This window comes from Astatotilapia calliptera, chromosome 20, assembly GCF_964374335.1.
Source record: "Astatotilapia calliptera chromosome 20, fAstCal68.1, whole genome shotgun sequence".
Lineage (NCBI taxonomy): Eukaryota > Metazoa > Chordata > Actinopteri > Cichliformes > Cichlidae > Astatotilapia > Astatotilapia calliptera.
The window spans coordinates 6,273,058-6,299,738 of record NC_137441.1 but is presented as its reverse complement, the minus strand read 5'-3'; the positions used below and the strand labels follow the sequence as shown (position 1 = coordinate 6,299,738).

The window sequence follows — 26,681 nt, the reverse complement described above, 5'->3', positions numbered from 1 at the left end:
ATATTTTAAAATACAGCCTACTTGCTTGTCGTGAGCACGGCGTGGGCTGTTTTACATGAATCGTGCTGTTTTACAATAGGAGGCCGTTTCTACGCAGGAAGCGCAGTTTTCTATAAAACCTGAAACTGTGTGGAAAGATGTGATGCAGCGGCGGCAGCAGCGAGTGCACCAGCCTCAACTGTGCCACAAGTCTCAATGAGCACCTGTGAGACTCTCCGCCCCTCCCATCGACTATCTTCATGGATGTAATCTCCGACTTAACAACAGGTACTTGTAAGGTCCCAGATAAAGTAATCTCCCCAGACCTCGCTGAGCTTTTAGCAGGAGAGTCAGAGCAGAGCTCCAACCGCGCAAAGTCTCTAGGTAAGTCTCAGTCAGCGTGCTGATGAATGAACCTCTTCTTTATTAAATTAACTATACGTCTTCAGATGTCTCACACTACAGTAATTACATCTAAAGAGCTGCAGATTGGAGATTTTTTCCGGCCTAGGATGAGGCAGAGGACCAGTGATGTGTAATTTATATTCTGCGCGTAAATTGGGTAGTTTTTAAACGTCCTGCATCTTGAATAGATCTGTCTTGAGTACATTTATGTGTGTATATTCAGAAGTGTTTCTGCTCAGGCGTGGCAGATGTGTGCTTCAAGCTTGATCTGAATATCTGATCATCCGCCTGTTTGCCGCAGAGTGATCTTTCCACGGATGCCGCAGCGAACTTGGTTCAGCTGTTGGTATGATGCACGATGCTGTATCGCGAGGCACCGCACGGGACATATCTGCTGTCATTTACTGACAGAGGAGCCTGTCTCCGTGCTGCAAGTCACGTCATTTATCGGTGTACCTATGCGTGAGATAACGTGGATTTTCTCTCCCACCTTTTTTTTTTTTTTTTTTGCACGATGGCAGAAACGTGTGGCTGAGCTTTAAGCGTGAAGTTGATGAATAAATGACAAAGATAAGGTGAAAGTTTTCGTAAAGGGAACCGGATGTATTAAAATGTAAATCACTGATGCAGGTTTTGACTTTGCAAATTAGGTTTTGCGTGGCTGACTGTGGTTTTGGATCCCCCTGCTGAGTTTTATGTTGTGATCTGTGCTGTTAAAACAACAACACACGCTCAGGATGAAAAGAAGTACTGCAGGGGAGGAGTAAACAACAGGAAACCCCTTTCATATCAGATCCTCTGTGCTCATCACTGTCTACATATGTATTTATGTATATAAATCTGGACACTGGATTATTAGAATAAATATGTTTCTGAGCTTTAGGTTTTGGTAAATTTGCATATGCACTGAATTGAAACTGTTTTTTCTGCTTTATTTATTCATATAATTTATGTTTTTATACCACTGTCAGCAGATACCACTTTAGCAATAGTATACTTAATTAATTAAGATATATTGTCACATTTAAAATAATTTGTTCTAGGCTGTTCTAAGATTTTTTTAGTTTTTTTTTTTTTTTTTTTTTTTACCTGTGATGGTGTCAGGTATACAGATCAGGAGTTAATCCATTATATAAGAGAAAAGGGGGCAGGAAATCAGACTGAGTAACTTGTCCTTCTAAAGTGTTCCTAATCCTCCTCAGTACATTGAGTTCTACTCAACAAGTCATTCTTGTTTTAGATGCTCATCATTTGAGAAAATACAATCATTTTTCTCATTATACTGAATATATTCCTGAGCTGCAAGGTATTTTCTTTTCTAAAAAGTTTCATTTACAACAGTTATAAAGGTTAATTTCTTTTTCAAATGATTTTTTTTTTATGTCAGGAAACAAAAGTGACACATTAGTCTCACATTTCATTCCCATTTGCTTTTAGATTGTGTATCAGCCTTGTTGATACACAGCTTTATGATACAGCATCATGTGGTGCTGATGTGGGCCAAGCCCGGCATAGCTTTACACCTCCCTGTGTGCTAGTTACAGCGCGGATTAGTGCGCTAACCTTTTGTCAGCCAGACAGAGACCGGCTGACAAAAGCAGTCTCACCGGCTGCTCCCACCTGTAGACAGTCTGAGCAGCTCAGCAGACGCGTCAACCTTCATAGCTGCTTTGTTAGGACTTTTCAATAATCCCAGATGACTTTTTTGTTTACATTTACAATGACGAGGAAGCCTGTACACTGAGCCTGGATGGTTTTTGTTTGTTGCAGTTGTATGCAAATAAACTAAGGAAACAAGGGCAATGTGGATCTTTTCCTTTGAGTGACATCTATTCTTCTGTCTTTTGCTTTTCCTTAACATCAAAAAGAATTCCCTGGCAAAGCACCTGCAGACATGGGTCGTCAAGAGGCCGACTATGTGTGGAAGAAGAACACTGAAAACATCCAAGAGGTTTTTGACTTCATGGAAGAGTTGGGATCGTAAGTATCATTTAACTCACTGTAAGATGACTTTGATTAAAGTTTAAAAAATGTTTAAGTAACTGAACAGTTTTTTGCTTCCCTGGCGAATGCTTTGCACCATTAGATGGTTTATTTTACTGATACTGATGTGAACTGCAGTGGCTGGCATGATAATAGCCATCAGCATGCTGTTTGAATTAGAGGACAGATTACTGATTTGATTGGATTAACATGCTAAGGCTTACTGTACTTAAGTATTGGCAGCAAGATGCTCTAACTGTTAGACAACTAGGCTGATTTTCCAGAGGGATCCAGGCTTTGGCATCAGTGCAGCAGTTCATTCACAATTTTTTTTTGTAATTTTTTAAATTTGCTAATCATTGCTTTTTAGTTTTTATATGCAAACAAAACAGAGGAAAATGTAAATATTTGATTATAAATCTGGCACAAATAATAAGACAGTAGAATCGTTATTGAGGTCAGGGGTTCTCGAAGTTTTCATGACTGAGTGCCAACATATGATGGAGACTTGCACAGGAAAAATGTGATAATGTGATAACGTGATATTCTGTGCCGGGTTTAAACAATTAGTGAAGTGACTTTAAATGAAAAAAAGCAGCAGTATTTATCAAAGTTAGGACAGTTTAATTTTCTATGAAGGGAAGAACAGAGCTGGAATTAATGAGAAGTGCTTCCAAGAACCGCTGGCACATTTGCAATTAAAAAATAAAAACTAAATAAGAATCCACCTAATGTTATTGCTTTCTAACGTCTAACTTTGTGCTGTACACATTCAGTCGACACTCGCTCACCTGCGCTCACCTAATTTTTGTCACGGCGGTGATAAAAACCAGTGGCAGTGTTGAGTATTTTGCAATAGACTGGAGAACTACTGGTGAGAGACTAACATTAAATCATGATGTAAGCTAGAGTGCTGCCAGAGTGAGAAAATAGAGCTTACTGTGCTGAGGGCTGAAGAGGCTGCCAAGAGGTTTTATCTAACACATCATCAATGATTGGACTGTGAAGGAGGCAACACCCTCCTGAGCAAAGAGCGTTATCTAATTTGGTTCAGTTCAGTTCTGTTGGTCTACAGCAATTACTTTTATTCCCCCCAAACAATTTGAACACCCAAGAGTTTCACGTAAAAGTGGGAAAACAAATTTTAAAATTACTTGTAATGCGGTTATTTCTGTGGCACCTCCCCTAGAAGAGAAGACAGATTGGATTACTGCTGTCTGAGCCACCCAGTAAGTTTGCTTTCGGTGAACTCTCTGAATGATGCCTATTCCCGGGTGAACATTTTCGTTTTTTTGTGTTCTGTCACAATAAAAGCAAGAGACTCCAGAAGGGACTGGAGATTTTGCAGTCTTTCCCACTGGGCCTCATCAGACATTGTGTAAACAGCATCCTAATGGTTTCCTGGAAATAGGGACTGAGTTTATTCGGGGTTAAGAAGAACCACCAGAGTGCATTGAAAAGCAGTGCGATTTTAGTCTGTACTGAATTCTAAGCACTCAGATTCACACAGTCGGGTGAATTCTTGCAATTTCTGATCGCTCCTAATCTTTTTGATCATGGTTGTTGCTTAGCTTTCATTTTCAGGTCTTGACCGGCAATTTTTCTTGAAAGTCAAAGTATTTTTTTCAAGTAGGTCCTTGGAACAAAAATCAAAGCAATTCAGGGAAAGTAGTGCTATAATGGGAAAGGGACAGCTTGTTCCTGACTGCCAAACTGAGCTGGAATTAGAGTTTATATGAACGTGGGAAAAGTGGTCTGCCGATAGTTCTTGACACCTGCCTGTGACCTGACCTACACATGGTCCGTTGCTGACCTTCTGTGCCTGGAGCCTGCCACCGTTTCCTTTGCGTCAGGGATAAAGCACCTAATCCACCCAGTAGAACAACTATTCCCAGACAACGCTGAAGATAGCATGGACACAGGAGCACAGCGCACAATAATAAGCCCCTGACATGTGAATTGTTAAGTCACAGAGGTCCTTACAAGAGCTTAATTAAACCCTTTGATATTGCTATTTCTGCCCTGAGTTGATTTTAAATTAGATGGTCTCTAAGAAGTCCGTATCAGAAAGTTTCCTTTCCTAAATGATGTAATACGACAGGGAGAAAAAAACAAAGTCATTATTGACGGTTACACAACAGAAGCCTTTAAAGTCTTTAAATGCAATTATGGACTAAATGTTTTTCTGGTGATCTTGTTTATACAGTAAATTAGAATCAAAACCTGTATGCGCAGTTAGCTTAGCTCGACTTTTACAGCTTTAGTATTTATCTATACAAAAATACATATGGTTTATGGAAGGCTCCACACTATTCACAGTCTCTGCAAATTCAGCTGCTTATCTCAGTTTCCAAACTAAGCACAGCTAACCAGCTCTTTATCATTTATTCAACATAAACCATTTGCTCACGTTTACAGCAACCTTCAACTTGACGTTGCCCACCAGAGACGCTTGTGAGAATGCATGTATGTAGATGTATCATGTCAAACTGGACATAAATAAATATGCCAACCTCATAGTACAGTAAGTGAGTATGAGTCAATATGAGCCAGTATAATCAGTATGAATCAGTATATCCGATTGTACTCCTGAGAACAGCACAGGTGAATACACAGCTAGAGAGTAGGTGTTTGCATGCTCAATCCAGGGAGCTTAGTCACCTAAACCAAGCAGAATGTTCCAGTACTGAGAACACATCTGTGTGAAGTAATGTGAGAGAGGACATCTTTGTCTGACGTTTATGTTCTTAAAAAGAAAAACAAACAAAATAATGGAAATGAATGTTCCAGTCTCATCTCCTAACTCTGCAGGAAGAAAACAGCCTATTTCCCAATGTCCTACTAACCCTGCAGCACTTCCTCATTCAGGAAATGGGACTTGCATTATTATATTTTAAATCATAAAGAAAATAAAAATAGGATGTGTCATTAATTAAAAAATAATGTGTTTAAAACATGAGCCCTTCAAATAAAAGTTGGCTGAAAACCAATAACATTTAATGTATGCACAAATTGAGAAACTGAATAGCTTCTCCCAGTTGCACGAGAGCAATATAAAAGTAGACACACAGGAGTCCAATGTTCTGTGTTGTTAATGTGCCCATGTTTTATTAACAACAGCCCTCTAGTAATAAGCGAGAAGGCTTATTTCCCCTTACCAAGGGAGACTTTGTGTGTTGTTTCAAAGCAATCAGTGAAGGCATCATCAGTAATGTATTTTCAATATGTGTTTATGTGTTAATGAGCAGTGGGGCATTCTCAGAGGTTTACATGGTGAAGGAGAAGAAGACGGGAAAAAATTTCGCCATGAAGTGTGTGAAAAAGAAACAGAAGAGGGATCTGAATCTGGAGAATGAGATCGCTGTGCTGCGAAGGTAATTCACATGTGAATTTTTATGAGCCTCCAGCTTTCATCTCTCAGACGTGAGCACAGGAGGAGGATTGCCATTGATGTCGGGTTCTTTTGGATGTTGTTTGGGTTGCAAGTATGTGGAACTTTGTGATAGGTATAAAAGCAATGTCATAATGAAAGCATCATGTTATTTTTACAGAATTAAACATGAGAACGTTGTGGGGCTGGAGGATTTCTATGAAAGTCGAACGCATTACTATCTTGTCATGCAGCTGTGAGTATTCCAGATTTTGTGTCCAATATTATCAAATTATCACCATAAAAGGAAAAGGAGCATATAGTTTTAATGCTGGCGGTGGCTCTGTACCAGGGTTTCAGGCGGTGAGCTATTTGACCGTATCCTGGATCGGGGGGTGTACTCAGAGAAGGATGCCAGCAGAGTGATTCAGCAGGTGCTGGAGGCCGTCAGCTATCTGCACCAAAACGGAATAGTGCATCGGGACCTGAAGGTATGGCTGATAATATCCCAAACACTAGTGAAATATATGGTTTTTCTCCTTTACATCACATTTGACTCATTTGTATCATGCTTACTCCTTAAACCCGAGGGTACATTAGATAGAAAGATAGACAACATACAGTATTATAAAGAAAAGCCCAACAATTTGCCTTCTTGACGAAGCACTTTGTAGCATAATGGAGACCTCAGGGGGAAATTGGTTGGGATAAGGTGACAGAGAAAAGGGAAAAGATGTCCATGGAGAGATGAAAAATGATATGGTGTTTGGCTGGCTGATGGGACGTTTAACATCAGGAACATTTAGCTTTAAAGACAGATATATACACTCAGAGGAAAGAAACAATAATGTGCAATAGCAGGATCTAAATGAATGATATACATGTGGAGGAGACATTCTCCTTACATCATGGGAAATCCTCCAGCAGCCTGAGTCTTTAGTCGCAGGAGAGAGGATTTCTGAAGGCTCTGCCTGCCATTGTAGTTTCTAAACTGGAGGAACCACAATTAAACCTGCTCTCTGACAGCAGTTCTAAAGTGGGACAATATGCTACTATGAGGACTTTAAGACATGTTGAAGCAAAACCAATTCAGTGCTTCACAGGGAGCCAATGAAAAGAATCTAATATGGGCAAATGAAGAGAATCATTTTAGCTACTAACTCCATTGTGTGGCTCAGCTGGAGACTGCTGCAGCCGTTAGGTAACAAGAAATTACAATAGTCCAGCCTAGAAATAATAAATGGCCTGATTAGTTTCTCAGTGTCACTCTGAGACACAGTATTATGCAGGTGAAAGAGGGCCCTCCTGGAGACTTTTTATGTGCAGGTTAAAAGACATATGTTGGTCAAAAGTGAGCTTTAAGGGTTTAGTGGTGCTTGGAACTGAGGTACTGGCATTCATAGAAACTATCTGGTAAGATGGTGTGTTAGAACCATAAAAGGTAATGAATTACTGGATCTATAACTATCAGCTTATTGATGGAACAGCCTGGCAGAGCCATTGTGACTTATCCATCTGGTAATTATCCATACCTGAATATCATTTACAGGGTCATATGTTGAAGGGGTTTTTAATTCTTAGCTCATCAGAAAAACTAACTTAACCTTTGAGAGAAATTCTTAGAGAAATAATTTGACATAGTTGACATTATTTAGCATACAACTAAAGAGCGGTTTTACCTTTGCAAAACAGTAGGTACCCCAAAGCTCAACTGTTACTTGAAGTCCAGACCTCATTAATCATATAGATAATACTGCTTTGATTTTTTCCCCCTCTTGCTTTGGCTTAATTTACAATATTATCACTTTGACAGAAAGTAAGATATTAAGAATTTGTTCCACCACAGGTGAAATAACTATTTGAGAAGTTCTTCATTGAGGACATCAGTGTGTGAACAGCTCTCATCCCTGCTTTTTTCCCTTGTGCAGCCCGAGAACATCCTGTACTACAGCCAGGAGGAAAACTCCAAGATCATGATCAGTGATTTCGGCCTGTCGAAGATGGTAGACAATGGCATCATGTCGACAGCCTGTGGCACCCCAGGATATGTTGGTAAGAAAACATGTCATTCTAGAGGAATAATCTCACACTCGCTGAGTTAGACCCTCAGAGTGGGTCATACTGCATGTTACCGATGCTTCACGAGCTTTTGAGCAATCACTGATATAGCTTTAAAATTTTCTCTAACCAGCTCCTGAGGTTTTGGCACAGAAGCCCTACAGCAACGCCGTTGACTGCTGGTCTATCGGAGTCATCACCTACATCCTGTAAGTAGAAAGCTATTCACCACCTGCTCCAGATTTTTCTCTTAGTAACAAGACGATCAGATTAAAGGCCCCAGCTGTGTCTTATGCAATGACACAGTTACCTATATACAGAAAAATGGAGCACATTGAGTCCACGCATGTACCATGTAGGGGATTTTTTTCACAGATGCTAAATGTTTGTATTTATTTGGTTTTTTCAGACTTTGCGGTTACCCCCCTTTTTATGAAGAAAGTGAGTCACGGCTCTTCTCCAAGATCATGAAGGCACAGTATGAGTTTGACTCACCATTCTGGGACGACATCTCTGAATCCGGTAATTACACTGAAAGATGGCACACACCGACTGTGTTTCTAATAAGCGTTGTCTAAGCTCTAATGTATCTATTGTTTTTTTCTGCAGCCAAGGATTTTATTCGTAACATGATGCAGAAGAATCCCAAGATGCGCTACACTACAGACCTAGCACTCAGACATCCATGGTGACTACCACTCATACACTACACTTGTATTATGGAAACTTATTATGCTCCTTTCACCCATGTTGACATTTTTTGGACTTTTTGGCATTATTTATAGTTTACTGTAATCCTTTTTTATCTGACAATCAGTTCATTCACAGTCTTCAACAAGACAATTTAGCATTTTCTCTCTTTTTATCAGATCCTCTATCACATTAGGGACATTTGCTCTCACTGACATGACCCAATGCCAAAAGCAGACAAAAAAAACAGCATTTAAACCTCATTATTTGAGATTCTGATTATATTTAATATGAAAACCCACCCCAAAAGTTGATTCTGTTCATTAGGACGTAGCGTTTTTTACAGTGGGAGAAATGTTTCATTTGCCTAATGACTGAAATTAGCACCATTGAAGGAACAATGGGCTGGGAGTTCAGTTCCTTGATCATTAATATGCAAATTCTAATGAGCATTGATCAAAGACCACTGATCAATGGCCATGAGTACCATTTGCAGAGAGTTGGGGAATAGCTGCAATCAAACCTGCAGTCCGCTGAAACTGAAGACATCACTGAAGACGCTACGTCCAGATAAACAGAATCAACTTTTGGGGATTTACTTTCCTGGATGATTGAGCATGCATCAAGACATGAAAACCCACCATTGTAGTTGTGACAAAACAATAATTACATATTATCTTTTATTAATGACTCCCTTTTTGTAATATAAGTACATATTTTGTGCAGTATAGTAGCATGTCTCGAGCAAAATTCACAACTGTCACTGAATTATTACGTTGTAACAGTTAATGTGTAATAGTCCATAAAATGTCATCTAAGCCTGATCATAAAATAACTTTCTACAATTAACATTTTAGTGGCACTGCACACAGGAGGCATCAATCTTCCTGCCCAGCACCAGTTACAAATGCATTCAGAATTAATCTCTACCTAAAATAAATTTAAGCTTTCTGTGCCGTCATTCGTTTTCCAGGATTATTGGGAAGACAGCTCGGAGCCAGGACATCTACTATTCCGTCAGCGTTCAGATTCAAAAGAACTTTGCCAAGTCCAAGTGGAAGGTTAGTCTGCACGGATTTCTTGGCTTCAGTGTGGTAACCTTACTGAAGACCTGCAGTTTATAGTAGATTAATCGGGTGCCAACCTAAATCCTTCCTGGCCAGGGAGACTTTAATAAGATACTGTTTAGTAATCGAGGGCACTAAGGGCTGATGTAGTGCATACACTGCCTAGGAAATCAAATGCACTTGGCTGCTCAGTGGTAAAAAAGAAGAAGAAAAGATCCTAAAATATGAATCTATAATTTATCAATCAATGATAAATGAACAAGACATTTCATTTAATGTCTACTCAATATCACCATATATAAGGACATCTAAAGTGAAGCTAGGCTATTTTTCAACCTCTTTTTTATATTCGCTTTTACAGCAAGCCTACAATGCTGCTGTTGCCATCAACCACATGAAGAAGCTGCAGCTGGCCCACTCAGAGCAGGTCCTGAGGCAGGCCAGCATCCCAGACATCAGGGTCATCGACGTGTCCTCCCCAACGAAAAACCGGAAACATCTTGATCCAGACAAGGTTGAGCCCAAGGTGCCAGAGGTCAACGGGAGTGTGCAGGGGACACATCACATGTCCTTGCCCACAAGCCATGTTGAACTAAAGAGCCACTGCCACCCACTGAAGACCAGTCAGAGCCATTGCAGTGCACAACACGCACCTACAATAGCTGAACAGGGAAAGCATGTGTACCACTCAGAGCCTGCCAACCTGAATGGGTTTGTAGCTGTTTTATATCAAATTGTGACCTTTGACCTTTTGAGTTTATAATATGGCTGACTAAAACATTTCTCTTTTGCTTTTAGATACGGTAAAAAAAACAATAATAGCAAGACCATAACTGGTGTTTGCGCCATCATGTGAAAGCTGCACAGAGTTTACATGGAAATAAAACATTTTACCTGGTAGGTACACTTAAAGCATGTGGATATAATGAACAAATACATTAAACTGTTTTTAAATTACACTTTTATTATTAAACTACAGTTTAATGGTGAAAAATTTATTTCTCACCCTGAATGTATTTCTGCCCTCTACAGGTCAGTGTTGCTGTTTTGACCCAGCATACAGCTGGTTTGCGTCAGCAGCTCCCAGGTACTGAGAACGACAAGTGGTTGATTCAAGCGGTGTGGGAGATCCACAGTCTGTGTGGAGCATTTTATTTTGGAGAGAGTGCCTAGGAAGCTTCCCCAAAACCACACCAAAGTACACAAACCACAACGAAACTCACACGCTCAGATGCACGAGTCTCATTTTTAACCAGAACATTTTTGACAGTATTCAACAGAACTGTGTGATCTAGGACGGAAAGCAATGGATTAAATGGGCTCATCTCTAGCCGGGCTTTGCATGAATATCCATGTTGTTTATGGTGACGATGTTCCTGACCACTGGTTTTTGATGGGGCAGAAGTCAGATCATCCGAACACTTTGTGTTCATGGTTCCATGCTTAAAATAATACACACAATGACGTCAATGACAATTATTGTACTTGAAGAAAACCGCATGCTTACTGCATCCAATAAGCCATACTGATGTAATTTAATATGGTAAAGTTGTCTCATATTTTTGTTACTTTCTTTAAGTTAATTGTTTCGCTAATTTATTTTTTTAATTATTTGCTTCTTTTTTAAAAAAATAAAATAAAATAGAGCAGATCAAATTCAAATTTGAAATAAAAATATATATAACAATGTATATTTAAACAAACCTATCATTAACAGTGTAAATGCCACAAGTATATTCATTAAATGCCATAAACCTACTAGAACTTTTACATTCAGGTAAAGTCTATTGTTAGAAATGTTTATTCACTTATTGTAAGCGGTTTACTTTGGGCAGTCTGCTGTTTGTCTTGGTATGTGCTTTGTAATGATGGATTTAACATATATTAATGTTATATATGTATTATGCTGGGAATCCTGTATACTCAAAAATAAAGGATCTGCATTTGTTTTGCTGTGGTTGTTTTACCTTCACTCCTGGTAAACAAATTAATGGTAGACTTTGCAAAATTAAATTAAGCTATTGCCAGTACATACACTAGCTAATCAATCACAGTATAATCAGCAGGCAGCTCAATGCATGGTCAAGATGAGAATACAAAGCAAGGTGATTTGCAGTAAGTTACTTTGAACGTAGCATTGTTGCTTGTGCCAGATGAGTTGGTCTGCATATTTTACAAAATACTGATCCTTTTTAGCACATTTAGCACCACATTGAATCCTGAAGCTGATGGGCTACAGCAGCAGAAGGCCACACTGGATCCCTGCCAGGTAGGCAACAGGAAACTCCGGCTACAGTTTGAACAGGCTTTGTTCAGACGTGTTTACTTTCTAATAATAGATTTTTTCTTCTTCTTGTTAATTTCTGCAACTTTCTGCAAACTTCCATGTTATTAAGCATCACCCTAATATAAATACACCATATTTGGGACTCATTTAACCTGAGCTGGTAACCTCAGTTAATCTAACCAGCAAGCCAATTAGCAGGCTGTACTTCTGTACTTCAGCCTTTCCAGCACAGTCAGGATTACAAGGAGCAGCGTACTTAGAACAGCACGTTCCAGACGGAGTAAATTAAGCCAAGTAAGCCAACAGATACAAAACATGTCTTTGTGACCAGGTTTAAACAGCTTTTATTATAAGATGTGAATAGGAGTCAAAAGCTGAGAAATGTATGTTGACTTAAAGGGTGCTTTAGATTATTATTCATTTCACCCCATTTATGAATTTCCTGCAAACACTGTGTTACAGGTAAAACACTCACTATTAAAATCTCTGAAATAAAAAAGTCACTGTGTGTGTAATTTTCCTTTCACAGATAAACATTTTAAATACTGTGGATCTAAACTCCTTCTCCCCTTAGCTCCTGTTGAAAGAGTTTTCACATCCACATTTGTCATAAAACTTCCCCCTCAACCACAGCATGGTGCCTTGGTGAAGTCCAGAATAGAGACAGACTGTTCATTTCAAGCAGAAGTGACAAAAAAATGGAGCAAAGGTCTCCAAACAGTCTCAACATTTTCCCAGCAGAGGCAAACATAAATGCCCAGAGCTGAGTTGCTCAAAGAGGAACATTATCGACTGCGTAATTATTGCGTTATTACCTGCAATATTTTAGGCAACTCTGCAATCCAAAAGTGGACAAACGGGGTGAAAGGTTGTCCCTGGATTAGCTATGAAGAGTGGAATCAGTGTGGATACTTTTTAGCATTTTCTCCTGTATTTTACTCTGACCTGATGTATTAGTATGAAATTCTTTACATAGAATCTTCACCTCCATTTTCAGTTCAAAATCTCAAAGTACTGAAAAAATAATGCTTTATCAAATCAAATCAAATCACTTTTATTGTCACATCACATGTGCAGGTACATTGGTACAGCACATGTGAGTGAAATTCTTGTGTGCGAGCTTCACAAGCAACAGAGTTGTGCAAAATACAAGAATGGCTACATCTGAAACTAATAAATATATGTACAATATATAATAGTATATGCATTTCTGGATGTGTATACTAAATATTTTTCTACGTGTGTGTGTGTGTGTGTGTGTGTGTGTGTGTGTGTGTGTACACATAGTTTACAAATTAAATAGAGTAAACAATTAATAAAATATATAAAAATATACAGAGTTGAGACATTACTTTAATGTAATGTCATGAGTAATCTGTATAACTGCTGCATTTTACTTAGAGAATTATATTAATATGCAATGTGACAGTTACAAAACTAATAATAAGTGTAACTTATTTGGTCACTACCAGCACAGCTAAAAGTCAAACTGGATAAAATGTTAAGCATGATTCATCTGGTGTACAGATGTTGAAGCAATGTGTGGTTGTCATTTTCACTCAGTGATGATGTCTCTGTGACAAAGATCAGACACATTTCCCAACTCGCTACTCTTCTCTCGTGCAGCAGGGAACTGGTTCAAAGTGCAGAGAGTTTGAGACACGTACACACGCATGTACTGTCAGCATTTTGGACAGATTTAGGTACAGGAGCAGAGCAGCTCAGGACAGCATGATTTGGGGGATTCTATTGACCCTTATCTTCTAATGAGGCTTATCTATTGCTGTTCAATAGGGGGTATTCCATGTGTAACCAATACTGTTGTCAGACAATAACTATTAACCAATAAATGGGGCTGGCTTTCCACAGCCTAGCATACTCTTATTGGACACTAATGAAGCTCTCCTGATAAAGATCAATATGCATGGTAACAAAGCACAAACCCAGGACTGTTGTTGTTCAGTGGTCCGTAACATGTTAACTGTCTGAATGTTAACATCCTTTATTTATTTATTTTTAACTTTTCTTAAACAGTGCCTGTGTGTGCTTGAAGAAGTTAATGAGTACCAACTAATGTTGCAAAGCATTACTTACTGTCAGAACAATATAATGTTTACTGCATGAACTGCACATGCAGAGTTCAGGCAACATGTCACATCACATGCATTTCATCACATACAGGGATTGGATGTGTCTGCCCTTTTACCCAAACAAGTTCTAATCTCCAACAAAACAATTGGAGTACAAGTGGCCTCATGAATATGCATTGTGTCCCCAGTGTGGGCGTTAACCTGGCCCTGCTTGGGTTTAAATATGCAGGCTCTGCCTTTGCCTCTGCCTGCAAAGCCTGATTACTCAGAACGCACAGAAAAAGAGAATAAGAGAGTTTGTGCGTGTGCTTCGACGTAAGTATTATTCTCTTTTTTTGTGGATAGTAGAATTTTTGCATTTTAATTAAATGGATTAGTTGTCAGGAGTAAATCTTTGTTCTCTTTACAGAATATCTGGTTACAATTGTTCCTTTTCTTTTAACAGACTCATCGACAACACAATATGGAAAACTTTGGCGAGATCATCCCATTTGCTAAAGAAATGCTGACACAGAGGCCCAGCCGGAGCATGCTGAAGATCTACATGCTCGGCTCTACTCTGGCAATGCTTGGCATGGTCGGGGGACTGGTAGAGATGGCTTTCCTGCCCTTTGTGGAGAGAGATACTGAGGAGGATGAACCAGCAGAGCTTATCATCCTGAAGAAGAAGGAGAAGAAGCAGGTGCTGAAGCCACACACTGCCTCTGCTGATAGTGAAGTTGCTGATGTGGTGGATACAGTAATGCCCGAGGAAAAAGCCAAATATCTTTTGACTTCAAGGCGGAGAAGCTCAGCCAACCGCTTACATGCTTCTTAAAGAAACTTTCTCCTCTTCACATAAATGGACACTAGAGATGATGGTAATGTTGGTGAATCAAGTCATTGTGCGGAAATGGCCCATTCATTATTTCAAAAATTGGTTAAATGTGCAGTTTGCTCCTGTTGACTGGGTAAAAAATGAGATGAGATACAGTGAAGACTGCGGGTTACAGTAACGTTGGCTGCTGGGCAGCAGATATTTGTGAATGTGATGTGATAGATGTGATGTAAAAGTGGAATGTGTGTGATTAAATTTGTTTTGCACCCTAATAAAAATATATTTTTTTCTCCAAACAATTGTCTCAGACCATGACTTTAATATAATCTGTGGGGTAGGTTACTTCAAAGAGCGGACCTCATGTTATAATTAGCAAAAAGAGAGAAAATGTAACTAAAAAGATGCAACTGATCTTTTAATCTCATTTTTCTTCATTTAATGCAATAATTTTAGAACTATGACTGGAAAATATATTTTAAAAAGTATCACAAATACCCTTTTCCAAGTACTTATTTTGTATTACAAATAACTAAAAGCCTGTTATATTAATTTTACAGCAGAGGATTTTCACAAATTAGAAGCAAGTTGAAGCAGGTGTAATTTTACAGATGAACACTCGGGGGCGACAGACAAACAACGTGTGTGATACGATCGTGATACGGCGGAAATAACGTCATACAGTCGTGCCGTGTTTACCAACGGCGGCTAAACGGTGTTCGGAGAGATACAAATATAAATCTGCTCAAAACAACGAGGAGATTTCCAATAACTGCAGATGGCGGATCCTGCGGTGGCGTCGGGAGGCCCTCTGAATGCGGGAGCGGTAAGAAATGTTTTTTGGGTCACGGAGAGGAGGCGGATGTAGCATGTAGAGCCGGATTCACGGTGCATGGCTAACAGTCAGACTGCACTGAAGTCCTAATTCGATTTAACAACTTTAAATAAATATGATTTAGTCCGGTGAAAGCTTGAAATACGTTTTTATAGACTATAAGGTGGGTTAACTTTATCTATGTCAGTGCTTACCCTGTCTGAATAAATGTTTGTGTCCTTACAGTGACAGGAAGAGGTACGTTTCACATGTTCTTTAGTCTTAACATATGGACACATCCTCATCTAAATTACAGGTGTGAACAAATAGAGTCTATACCAATATCACAAACACTAAATTTAGGGAGAATGAAGGGTTTAGCAACACTTCTTGTATTTTTCATTGATATTTGGGGTAGACCAACAAACCGTTCGAGCGGTTCCCATCTGTCTGCTAACTACAAGGGATGGCTATTAATAATATTTTAGACAAGGTCAGTTTATTTATGTAGCACCTTTATTATTAATAATAAAGTGGCACAACCATTCAGTACGGTTTAGTTTTATTTATATAGTGCCAATTCACAGCAACCCCCCCCCCCCCCCCCCCCTTAAGGCGCTCTATATTATAGACAAAAAACCCTACAATAATACAAAGAAATCCAACAGTCAGACCACCCCTAGGCAGCTTTAATGTTTGTCTGTTTTGTTTGGCCTATAAAGTATAAATCGTGCCTATTTGGATCTAAAAATGCTGGCGGAAAAAAAACGAAAATTCAAAAAAATGTTTGATCTTTGTTGAAATCCCTGACGTTTACATGAGCTAACCATGCCACTACGTCTGGATTCAAAATGTTGAGGACAGTCCAGTTTGTTTGTTTGTTGTTTTTTTCCCCAATAAATACAGCAGCAGATTTTAAACGTGTTTTCTGTCCACATGGTTGGGGAAGGTTCAGTGAGCATTTGCAGTATGTGTTATCACTTTGACTCAGAACTGTTGCAGGGTCTCCAGTGTAATCAATGGAGTGAGCGTTGCAGTTTGGAGCTGCTTTAGTACCTCAGGGACAATGCAGCTTGCTGCAGTGGCAAAAATTAAATCTCTCAATTACACAAATATATCTTACAGAAACATGTCCACCATCCTAAGCTCACTAAGAGCTGGATGATGAATTAGAACAATACATTTTAATATTAACATAAAATTAATCATTATAGAATTGATTCAGATAAACAAAACGTCTTTTTAAATCACCCAGAGCCCAAATATTCTCCCACTTTCACCACCGGCACTGGGAATGTTTAATATGTCTGTTCAGTAAGGACTCTTGAGAAATGTTTGTGAAATGTAGAAAATATGACGATTTTGTAGGTTTAATGGCTCCTTGCCACTATATTTGTTAAAAGTCACATTTATTTCTAACATTATAGTAATAGCCCTCATAACTGTAGTGTATGTGCACATTGTTGGCATATTGGTGTGCCCACCAAGCAAAGGGAATAGCATACACTGTGTGGTAAATTTGCAAGGCTTGGGTCATTACTCTCTGTTTGTTTTACTTCAAATTACAAAAGCTAATGTCCATGTGCCCCTTAGCTGTAAGTCAATTAAAGATTCTGGAACCATGTGTCTGTTTATTTAGCCTTTTAAAGAATCCTTTAGTTCCAAGTGTGTTGTGACTATAGTGAGATATTTTTCTCATAAAGACAACAGCATGTCTATGTATTTCTGTTGTATACCCTTATTCACATTTATTTTACTTCCAGCGAGGAAGTGCTGGTAAAGCAACTTCTAGCCCTGCAGAAAACTACCTCCTGGCACGCCGTCGCACTCTGCAGGTCGTTGTCAGCGCCCTGTTGACTGAGAGTGGCTTCGAGAGTGCGGAGAAGGCAGCTGTGGAAACCCTAACTGAGATGTTGCAGAGCTGTATGTATGATTTTTAAGTGTACACCATCCACTGGGAAAGCTGTAAATCTTTAAGTGCCACTTTTACAATATATATCTGAACACCAGTGCAAGTACACCTCACTTTATTTAACCTACTTTCTTAAATAAACACCAATGGGAATAATTTTGGTTGAAGTTGGTGAAAAAAAGCTGAGAAACTGACATAACTGAGCCCCTGTAGACTATTTTCAGAGCAGACGTTTCTTGAATTTGCAGTTGGTTGTTGATTCATGTTTACAGAACTGATTCTTTTTTCTCTGTTTTTAGATATTACTGAAATAGGTCGATGTGCCAAAGCATACTGTGAACACACAGCCAGGAGCGTCCCGACACTGTCAGACACAGTGGTCACGCTTATTGAAATGGGTAAGACCTCCTTTAACACATATGGATTAAACGTTGCTAAGGGAACACAATACTGATTCGATTTATTCTGCTTGTGTCATTAAAGGTTTCAATGTTGATACTTTGCCCATATATGCTAAAAGATCACAAAGGATGGTCATAACTGCCCGTAAGTAGGAACTCAGCTCTCCATTATTAGTATTAAAATGAATGACTTGAGACCTTTTGATCCAGTGGTTTTAGATGTGAAAAATGTTTTATTTTTTAATTTCAGCTCCAGTGACAAATGCTCCTGTGACTCCCAAAGCGCTGTCAGCTGGACAGAAGCGCACACATCCAGCCCACATCCCCAGCCACTTCCCAGAATTCCCCGACCCTCACACGTATATCAAAACACCTGTGAGTCAGAACTTTTCCACTTCATCATGGAGATCCCTAGAAAGCTGGATTGTGTATTATAGAAGTAGAACTGTGCTAAAAAGTAAGCCACTTAAGAGTTTTTCTTCCTGTAGACTTTCAGAGAACCCGTGTCAGACTACCAAGTGGTGAGAGAGAAAGCAGCAACTCAGAGGAGAGACGTGGAACGAGCACTTACACGCTTCATTGCCAAGACTGGAGAAACTCAAAGCCTATTCAAAGATGACATCACTACCTTCCCATGTGAGTGATTCTCAGTAAGCTGATCTTTATTTAAAGCCAGATTATGTCTTGTGATTACTGAATGAAGCATGCTGCATTTTCACGAGTTCTGCTTCCTGTGATTGTCATCAGTAATTGCAGCACAGCCGAGCACCATCCCATATCTCAGTGCCCTCCTGCCCTCAGAGCTGGAACTGCAGGCTCTGGAGGAGACGGACTCCTCTGAGCAGGATGACCAGACTGATGGCGAGAACACAGCAGGAAACGCCATTACTGTAAGTCTCCATGTCCGGGACCTGGTGTGCCATAGATATATATAGTATATATGGTATAAACAGAAATTGTAAAGCAAATTAATATCTTCTTGGGATATTTCACAAAATCCTGAATCTTTGTTAAATTAAAATTGTATCACACATTGAAATTTTAAGGAACAGAAAAAAAAATTGCTGCTGCTGGCAGGCGTACAGAATCATCTGATCTCTAAATGTTTGTGGATCTTCTCTTACTGTTACTGTAGTGACAGGGAAAGATCTGTTGCAGATTAGCCTGAACAAATTTAAGTGAGAATCTGATCTATTTCATTACCGTGATAACAGAATTTCAGGGTCATTTTTTTCAGTATTAAGCTCCATTAGTTGCACAGGGTTATCAGATTTTCAGAGAGAATATTGGTCTCAGTACAGATGCTCAAGTATATTAGCAAACACGTGGGAGAAGTTTCTCAGAAAACCAGTAGATTTTCTTAGGAACTGAAAGCTACTCAAGCCTTCCATAAACTTTAATAATGGAGCTTTTGTGAACATTTATTTGAGCTAATTTCGAAGTAAAAAGAGGCTTTATGAAACTGAAGTCATAGTGCATTTCCATGTTCTGGTTGAGTTCTGTTGCCATCAAGACATCACACAATTTAAAGTAATTGTTTTAAAATGGGAGAGTTTTGTTTATGCTGAAAATGTATACTTGAAAGTTGATATCATCCTCATATTTACCCTTTAAATTGGACCTATAATGCTTCTTGTTTATTTTCTACCCTGTCTGTTATAATGGTGGATGCTCATATTAAAGAAGTTTCAAACAAAGATTCAGCACAGGTGATCTGTGAGCCAAAAGCCTGAGCTTTTTCGCTCACAGGGTCTTGGCTCTGTATGATGGTGAGAGAGATGTAAGAGTGGATATCCTTAACAGAGCACATAGCTCTGGCTGTGAGCACAGAAGCCCCAGCCATCTGCAGTTTGTTTAGGAGGTGCTGCCAAATTTAAGGTGGCTGGATTTTTCTGGGGATTGATTTGCTTGAATTTAGGGGGGCATACAAAGAGTCCAGTAAAAGATTAATAAGGATTATTTTGAATGTTGTGCATAACAGCCCCCCTTTAAATGTGAAAATACAGCCAAGGAATAGCTCAGCTTAACAGAGTGACTAGAAATGGGATGAATTAGCTAGCAGCTAAACTATTAAAATAAAGCTAATGCACTTCTGAAGCTAGGAAACGTGCTTCATTCATTTAATACATACCAAAAAATTAAACAAACAAGTAATGTTTCATGCTCTAATTCCTTATCATTAGTATCCTGGTTAATGCTGGAAATCAAACTTTCATTACTTTGATTTCAATGAATTCATAATTGTGTAAATTACTTTCAGTGTGTTGATAGGGTACCCGTGTGTCCATATTGCAATCATTATGTTCAGCTAAGCTAATCACATCTAAAGTGGCATTTATACATCTGCATGAAGCCCACACCCAGAGCTACATCATAACAGGTTGCATCCAACCCTAACTTAACTCTGATTCAAGTTTTCTATTTACCATGTAGTTATACGTTGGTACCTATGCCAACAGTTAGCAAGAAGTTTCCCAGAATGCCCTTCAAATATACCACTGCTAATATTGTTTTACATTTCCATCATTCAGGATGATCCAGGAGCTGACAAAGAGAATTCCATGCTTCCTCCCAGCGGCGTAGTTCCATCCACCAAGGCTAGTGAGGACAATGTAATCGACAATCCGTACCTCCGGCCGGTCAAGAAACCCAAAGTAAGGAGGAAGAAATGAGAAGGGACGAAACTTAAAGAAACAGACTCATATCTGCTCCAGTCTTTGGTGCTTACAACAGTCCAGTCAGTGATTCCCTGCACAGGGGAAGTGGCCCGGGGTTGAAACCCGCTGCGTGAGCTGAGACCAGCGACTGCTTTGCCTCAGCAGCGGGACCAGTACTGCAGACTGACTTCCACAGAAGATGGCTTTTTTTTGTTGTTGTGTTAAGTGTCACTTTTTCAGCTGTTTAAAAATCTGTCCTACATTATTTTGTAAGCAACATCTTTATGTAACATACAGGTCACATAGGAATTCTGTCATTTTGTAATTAAAGGAAATTAAGTTTCTTTTAAAAAAGAAAAAAAAACCTTACATGTTCATATTTTGTTTATATTTTAAGGGGAAAGACAAAAAACAAAAAACGACATCTTCTTGCTTCGCCAGTGTCATGATAGGTTTCCATGTAAGACCTTCAGGGTTAATAGTACAAACTCAGGTAGGCCACTCTGTTCCTCTGTTTAAGGTACTCCTTTTCACTGGCAAGCTGTGGGAGGAAAATAAAATATGTATATCACTATTTTTTTGGTGCAGCAACATGTAGTTTTGTACAGGTATAGGTGACGAGCACACCTAATATTACACCAAATTAAAGGCTAACAGTTTATCTGAGTAATCGTGCATAGAATCAGCACATCTACAGAGAGACAACATTTCTGATACTAGAGAGATATCTGTGGTCTTTATGTATAAGCTGGCTGTGCCTTTTAAGTTTTTGTAACAGCAAAATTAAGGCCATGAAATTTCTCAACTTGCTTCGCTCACCTTCACCCTGAGTGACTTCTTGCCTATTTGAGGCAGGCTGGACCAGTCTGGTCTCCCAAAGCACATGGGCCAGCTCACTTTCCTGTTTGTCACTCTGTCGTGGGCATACGTCCCAGGGCTGTGTCACAAAATAACATCTGTCAGCTCAGTTTAGCACCGTAACATTTCTGCCACGTGTCAGTTTCTCTCTGTCTCACCCTGGACTCCTCTCAGATGTACATGGTGTGGTTTTGAACCTCTGTGCTTTTGAGCTGAAAGCTATTTTGCCAGGAGGAGAGACCCTAGAACCACTTTGATCCTGCTGGTACTGCCACGGTGAAGGGGTCACTGCCTGGTGATCAGAAGGATTATAAAGATCTTGTATTAAGCATTACATATTAAAAAGCCAGTAGCAGGTTTATACTTGCACAGAAAATGTTTTGACAACCCCCCCAACAAGTAGAATACAGCGACTTCTAACTATGTGACTTAATTTGGTTTTAATTTCACCAGATAGCTGACAGAGTAATGAAGATTTATTGCCAATACTGTAAGCAGACCAGTCATGCTAATGTAAACAGTCATAGAGCAAAGGCCCATTAAGAACCAGGAAAAGATTTCATTTTCACATCAACAACTTTATATTAAGTGAAGGGCCACTTTTATTCTTTCATACCCCACAACTTTAGCTAACTTTAACTGTGTAAAAAAAGATGAAAATTGCAAGCATAAAATACTTCCATGATAAAATTCCCAGCTTTACAGTATTTTTTAAGCATGTTTACATCCTGGAACTCATCTGAATCACTGAACCTCTTGTGTCCTCTCAGTCCTTTTCGAAGCATTTGAAAAAAAACCATAAAACATGGTTTGTCCAACATGTTTATACTTAATTTTAGGTGAGCAAAGTTCCAGTCTTCTGTTAGTCTGTTACTTAGCACTAATTACAAAGTATATGTCTTTGCAAAGCACCTGTCCTGTCTGTTTGCTAATGACAGTTGATAAATTAGTACTCTACTCACTCATCCTAATTATCAATGGTGTAAAATTTGGATGAAGTCCTCTTATGAGGCCTTGAGCTGGGCATTTTTGCCACCTTGGTGTTTTCATATCAGATGTGATAACCGAGGAGTGGATTTAACTGTAAAACCACAAACTCATCACAAATTGAACTTAAGCTCTTTTCTGACTCTTGGAATGATCTTATTTTGAAAAACTGACTTAATCTTCTGTTCAATATAATCAGAAACTAGTGCACGAGTTCCCAAAGTTAACAGGAAAGTGTTTACTAAGGATGCAGAGCAAGGTGGCCAAAGGCCAATTTCTATCCAACTGGAAGTCCTTTTCCAGCCACAGAGGTCAGACCTGGAAGCTCCCTCCATCTTTTATACATTCTATCGTCCTAGTATCATTTTTGCCTCAAAAACCCCCAATATATTTAAAAATTACAATACCATGATAACAACTAAAAAACCTTTAAGAAACCGCTGGGCAATATGAAGATGTCCTAAGATAGTCACTTCATGGCAACATGGAAATAAATGTAGAGGTTTGGGCTAAACTGTCGTAATATATCAAAATCTGAACCTTAAAAAAGACTGAACTCATGAGAGGATTTCCAAAGAAGAAATCAAGGGAGCAGTAGAGTGGCTTTCTCACAGGCTTCTCTTTTTGCAAACCAACTTATGTTTGTAACCACTCCTGCTGGCCTTAGAAATGACACAAATTTCAGACACTTATGCAGTGGAGCTAGTTTCAAGTCCTGGAGGCATTGACCATTGTTAATACAGGCGAAGGCTGTAAGTACAGTGGGGCAAAAAAGTATTTAGTCAGCCACCGATTGTGCAAGTTCCCCCACCTAAAATGATGACAGAGGTCAGTAATTTGCACCAGAGGTACACTTCAACTGTGAGAGACAGAATGTGAAAAAAAAAATATCCATGAATCCACATGGTAGGATTTGTAAAGAATTTTTTCGTAAATCAGGGTGGAAAATAAGTATTTGGTCAATAACAAAAATACAACTCAATACTTTGTAACATAACCTTTGTTGGCAATAACAGAAGTCAAACGTTCACTATAGGTCTTTACCAGGTTTGCACACACAGTAGCTGGTATTTTGGCCCATTCCTCCATGCAGATCTTCTCGAGAGCAGTGATGTTTTGGGGCTGTCGCCGAGCAACACGGACTTTCAACTCCCGCCACAGATTTTCTATGGGGTTGAGGTCTGGAGACTGGCTAGGCCACTCCAGGACTTTCAAATGCTTCTTACGGAGCCACTCCTTTGTTGCCCGGGCGGTGTGTTTTGGATCATTGTCATGTTGGAAGACCCAGCCTCGTTTCATCTTCAAAGTTCTCACTGATGGAAGGAGGTTTTGGCTCAAAATCTCACGATACATGGCCCCATTCATTCTGTCCTTAACACGGATCAGTCGTCCTGTCCCCTTGGCAGAAAAACAGCCCCATAGCATGATGTTTCCACCCCCATGCTTCACAGTAGGTATGGTGTTCTTGGGAAGCAACTCAGTATTCTTCGTCCTCCAAACACGCCGAGTTGAGTTTATACCAAAAAGTTCTACTTTGGTTTCATCTGACCACATGACATTCTCCCAATCCTCTGCTGTATCATCCATGTGCTCTCTGGCAAACTTCAGACGGGCCTGGACATGCACTGGCTTCAGCAGCGGAACACGTCTGGCACTGCGGGATTTGATTCCCTGCCGTTGTAGTGTGTTACTGATGGTGACCTTTGTTACTTTGGTCCCAGCTCTCTGCAGGTCATTCACCAGGTCCCCCCGTGTGGTTCTGGGATCTTTGCTCACCGTTCTCATGATCATTTTGACCCCACGGGATGAGATCTTGCGTGGAGCCCCAGATGGAGGGAGATTATCAGTGGTCTTGTATGTCTTCCATTTTCTGATGATTGCTCCCACAGTTGATTTTTTCACACCAAGCTGCTTGCCTATTGTAGATTCACTCTTCCCAGTCTGGTGCAGGTCTACAATACTTTTCCTGGTGTCCTTCGAAAGCTCTTTGGTCTTGGCCATGGCGGCGTTTGGAGTCTGACTGTTTGAGGCTGTGGACAGGTGTCTTTTATACAGATGATGAGTTCAAACAGGTGCCATTCATACAGGTAACGAGTGGGGGACAGAAAAGCTTCTTACAGAAGACGTTACAGGTCTGTGAGAGCCAGAGATTTTCCTTGTTTGAGGTGACCAAATACTTATTTTCCACCCTAATTTACGAATAAATTCTTTACAAATCCTACCATGTGGATTCATGGATTTTTCTTTCACATTCTGTCTCTCACAGTTGAAGTGTACCTCTGGTGCAAATTACTGACCTCTGTCATCATTTTAAGTGGGGGAACTTGCACAATCGGTGGCTGACTAAATACTTTTTTGCCCCACTGTAGACAGTCCAAGTGGAACGACCCTTACACTGATATACAGTAAGGCTGTTAATACACTTCTTAATGTGCTCTCAGTATAACAGGAAACTTCTTTGTGTAAACGCACCTTGTTACAAGGCGGAAAGCGCACAGCAGTCCTTGCAGAGAGACTATATCCTTTCTTACTCCCAGGTGTCTTCTGTATGTCATAAAGTATGGTGCCAAACTGTGATAGAAAGGGCAAGTTTATTAATGGAAAATACAAGAGAGAGGTAAAGAGGAGAGTGCAGGCAAGGTGGAGCAGGTTGATTTGTAACAGAAGGAAAGCAGCAAAGTTGAAAGGGCAGGTTTACAACGTGGTAGTGAGACCTGCTACAATGTGTGGTTTGGAGAAGGTGGAAACAAAGTTAAAAGGGGCAAGGCTGAGGTGAGACAGGATGTTGAATGTGAAGCACAAGACAGGAGAAAAACAGGAAGACCACAGAGCAGCTTCATGAATGTAGTAAAGGAGGATATGAGGAGGGTCTGTGTGACAAAAGAGGATATTAATATTGGGTCAGATGGATACTTAAAGGGTGCAGCCGTTAAAGGAAGAGGAAGCAGATGTTAATGAGCAAGGCAAACTATCAACAAACATTTAGAAGCACTACTTTACAAAACAAGTATGTAAATAATTATTCTGAATATACCATTCATTCACCAAAAGTCAGCCGAAAAATCAAACCTCGCAGCTGGCCTGCATCTCAATGCACTTACTGTAGCTGACTTATTTTAAAGCATCACCTAAATTAACTTTAACGGTCACGTGGACATAAAAACTGCATGCATAGAAAGAAAGGGGAAAAATATGTAAAACAACTTGTGAAAGTACCCAGTGGCGGCCCTAGCCTGTTTGGCGCCCTGGGCGAACACTCCCTCTACCCCCCCCCCCCCCCCCCCCCACCCCACACACAAACAGACAAAACATATTATATATATTGTTTGTTTACTTGCACTGCTGTAACTGGGGCCTTGTCGTCTCGTCTCTCTATATACTGGACTGTAGCGGAGATGACAATAAAGTTTACTTTGACTTCAGCAGCAAGCAGGTGCACCGAGGGCTCTCGCACTCACTTTTCTATAGAATTTCGAAAAAACATCGGTGCAAATTATAAGTCTGTATCATAATGTCTGGTGTTTTCGTGTTTGTTGGTTTGTTTTTATTTTGTTTTATTTTGCGAGTTGGTTATTAGATGCTGCTCCAGCTGGTCAGAGAATCCCCCGCCCTCTCCTCTCTGCGCCGCAAGCAGCAGGCGCACCTCGCAAACGGAGGGCGCCCTTACTCCCAGGAAATGGGCGACAGAAAACCGATCGGTGCCTATGCCATTCCCAATATGCGTTGGCTGACGTCGGGGCAGCATGAGTACGAGCATTTATTTATTTATTTTTTTTGCCGATGCCCGTGATGCCGCCCCCCACCACGATGCCGCCCCGGGCAACCGCCCGTATCTAAAACCGCTACTGAAAGTACCCCTTGACTCTTTCTCTCTCACACAAACCTCGTGGTTGTCATAGCTTCCCGGGCCGACATGTGGCGGTCCCTGTTGTGACATTTGGTTTCCCAGCCGGTCTGGCGCGTAATGGAGAGGAAACAGCCTCCTCTCCAGTGAGCTCCCAAAACATACTCTCTGAGCAGGAGCGGTCAGCATCGTTGAAGCAAACGTTTGGTAACGTAACGAAAACCCAAGTAGGAGGAAAAATACTGCTAGCTACTTTCTAGCTGTCCAACACCTCTGACCGTCGTAGCGTTTCTGCTTGCTGTAACTATGGCAACCGAGCAGCATATCCTGTTCAACGCTGATTGGTCAACTTTATTAAAGCTCCCACATTTCGATAGGCTTAAATTTACATTATGCGTGGCGGATAGCTTGTATTTATGCTTGATCAAGAGTTGGGAAAACTGCACTCAGTTAATACACATCATT

At 40.0% G+C, this 26,681-nt stretch overlaps 4 protein-coding genes across 5 annotated transcripts; 3 read left to right on the top strand and 1 right to left on the bottom strand.

Annotated features, from left to right (window-relative positions):
* The first annotated feature begins 207 nt into the window (after nt 1–207).
* Nucleotides 208–11,500, top strand: camk1gb (calcium/calmodulin-dependent protein kinase IGb). The gene is made up of 13 exons (XM_026154898.2): nt 208–363; nt 2,253–2,364; nt 5,616–5,741; nt 5,919–5,993; nt 6,090–6,228; nt 7,666–7,789; nt 7,929–8,004; nt 8,205–8,317; nt 8,405–8,483; nt 9,459–9,546; nt 9,914–10,263; nt 10,351–10,449; nt 10,585–11,500. Exons 1-12 carry the CDS (start codon nt 240–242, stop codon nt 10,406–10,408), a joined length of 1,464 nt encoding a protein of 487 aa, XP_026010683.1. The 5' UTR covers nt 208–239; the 3' UTR covers nt 10,409–10,449; nt 10,585–11,500.
* A 2,602-nt stretch (nt 11,501–14,102) lies between these two features.
* On the top strand, nt 14,103–15,042 carry g0s2 (G0/G1 switch 2). Its single transcript, XM_026154396.2, has 2 exons — nt 14,103–14,244; nt 14,375–15,042. Exon 2 carries the CDS (start codon nt 14,393–14,395, stop codon nt 14,744–14,746), a length of 354 nt encoding a protein of 117 aa, XP_026010181.1. The 5' UTR covers nt 14,103–14,244; nt 14,375–14,392; the 3' UTR covers nt 14,747–15,042.
* A 349-nt stretch (nt 15,043–15,391) lies between these two features.
* taf8 (TAF8 RNA polymerase II, TATA box binding protein (TBP)-associated factor) lies at nt 15,392–21,101 on the top strand. Its single transcript, XM_026154151.2, has 8 exons — nt 15,392–15,569; nt 17,321–17,480; nt 17,769–17,867; nt 17,953–18,015; nt 18,121–18,245; nt 18,359–18,506; nt 18,618–18,760; nt 20,402–21,101. Exons 1-8 carry the CDS (start codon nt 15,522–15,524, stop codon nt 20,540–20,542), a joined length of 927 nt encoding a protein of 308 aa, XP_026009936.1. The 5' UTR covers nt 15,392–15,521; the 3' UTR covers nt 20,543–21,101.
* Nucleotides 20,894–26,546, bottom strand: LOC113013330 (ciliary microtubule-associated protein 3). 2 transcript variants are annotated; one of them, XM_026154152.2, is made up of 5 exons: nt 26,256–26,540; nt 24,845–24,943; nt 21,544–21,677; nt 21,347–21,464; nt 20,894–21,068 (listed from the first exon to the last, which is right to left on the bottom strand). In XM_026154152.2, exons 1-5 carry the CDS (start codon nt 26,403–26,405, stop codon nt 21,003–21,005), a joined length of 567 nt encoding a protein of 188 aa, XP_026009937.1. In that variant the 5' UTR covers nt 26,406–26,540; the 3' UTR covers nt 20,894–21,002. The 2 variants fall into 2 exon arrangements, with proteins under 2 accessions (XP_026009937.1, XP_026009938.1); XM_026154153.2 differs by lacking the exon at nt 24,845–24,943 and having other exon boundaries at nt 26,256–26,546.
* Nucleotides 26,547–26,681: the final 135 nt, after the last annotated feature.

Bases quoted from the DNA above. Each gene is read 5' to 3' on its own strand.
- camk1gb (XM_026154898.2), top strand. From the start codon at position 240: ATGGATGTAATCTCCGACTTAACAACAGGTACTTGTAAGGTCCCAGAT. The intron at 5,994-6,089 runs GTGAGTATTCCA...GCTCTGTACCAG, and splicing joins TACTATCTTGTCATGCAGCT to GGTTTCAGGCGGTGAGCTAT. The intron at 8,484-9,458 runs GTGACTACCACT...TTCGTTTTCCAG, and splicing joins CTAGCACTCAGACATCCATG to GATTATTGGGAAGACAGCTC.
- g0s2 (XM_026154396.2), top strand. From the start codon at position 14,393: ATGGAAAACTTTGGCGAGATCATCCCATTTGCTAAAGAAATGCTGACA.
- taf8 (XM_026154151.2), top strand. From the start codon at position 15,522: ATGGCGGATCCTGCGGTGGCGTCGGGAGGCCCTCTGAATGCGGGAGCG. The intron at 17,481-17,768 runs GTATGTATGATT...CTCTGTTTTTAG, and splicing joins AACTGAGATGTTGCAGAGCT to ATATTACTGAAATAGGTCGA. The intron at 18,016-18,120 runs GTAAGTAGGAAC...TTTTAATTTCAG, and splicing joins AAGGATGGTCATAACTGCCC to CTCCAGTGACAAATGCTCCT.
- LOC113013330 (XM_026154152.2), bottom strand. From the start codon at position 26,405: ATGCTGACCGCTCCTGCTCAGAGAGTATGTTTTGGGAGCTCACTGGAG. The intron at 24,944-26,255 runs GTTTGTGTGAGA...TTTCTATCACAG, and splicing joins GAAGCTATGACAACCACGAG to TTTGGCACCATACTTTATGA. The intron at 21,678-24,844 runs GTGCGTTTACAC...TCTGATCACCAG, and splicing joins GCTTTCCGCCTTGTAACAAG to GCAGTGACCCCTTCACCGTG.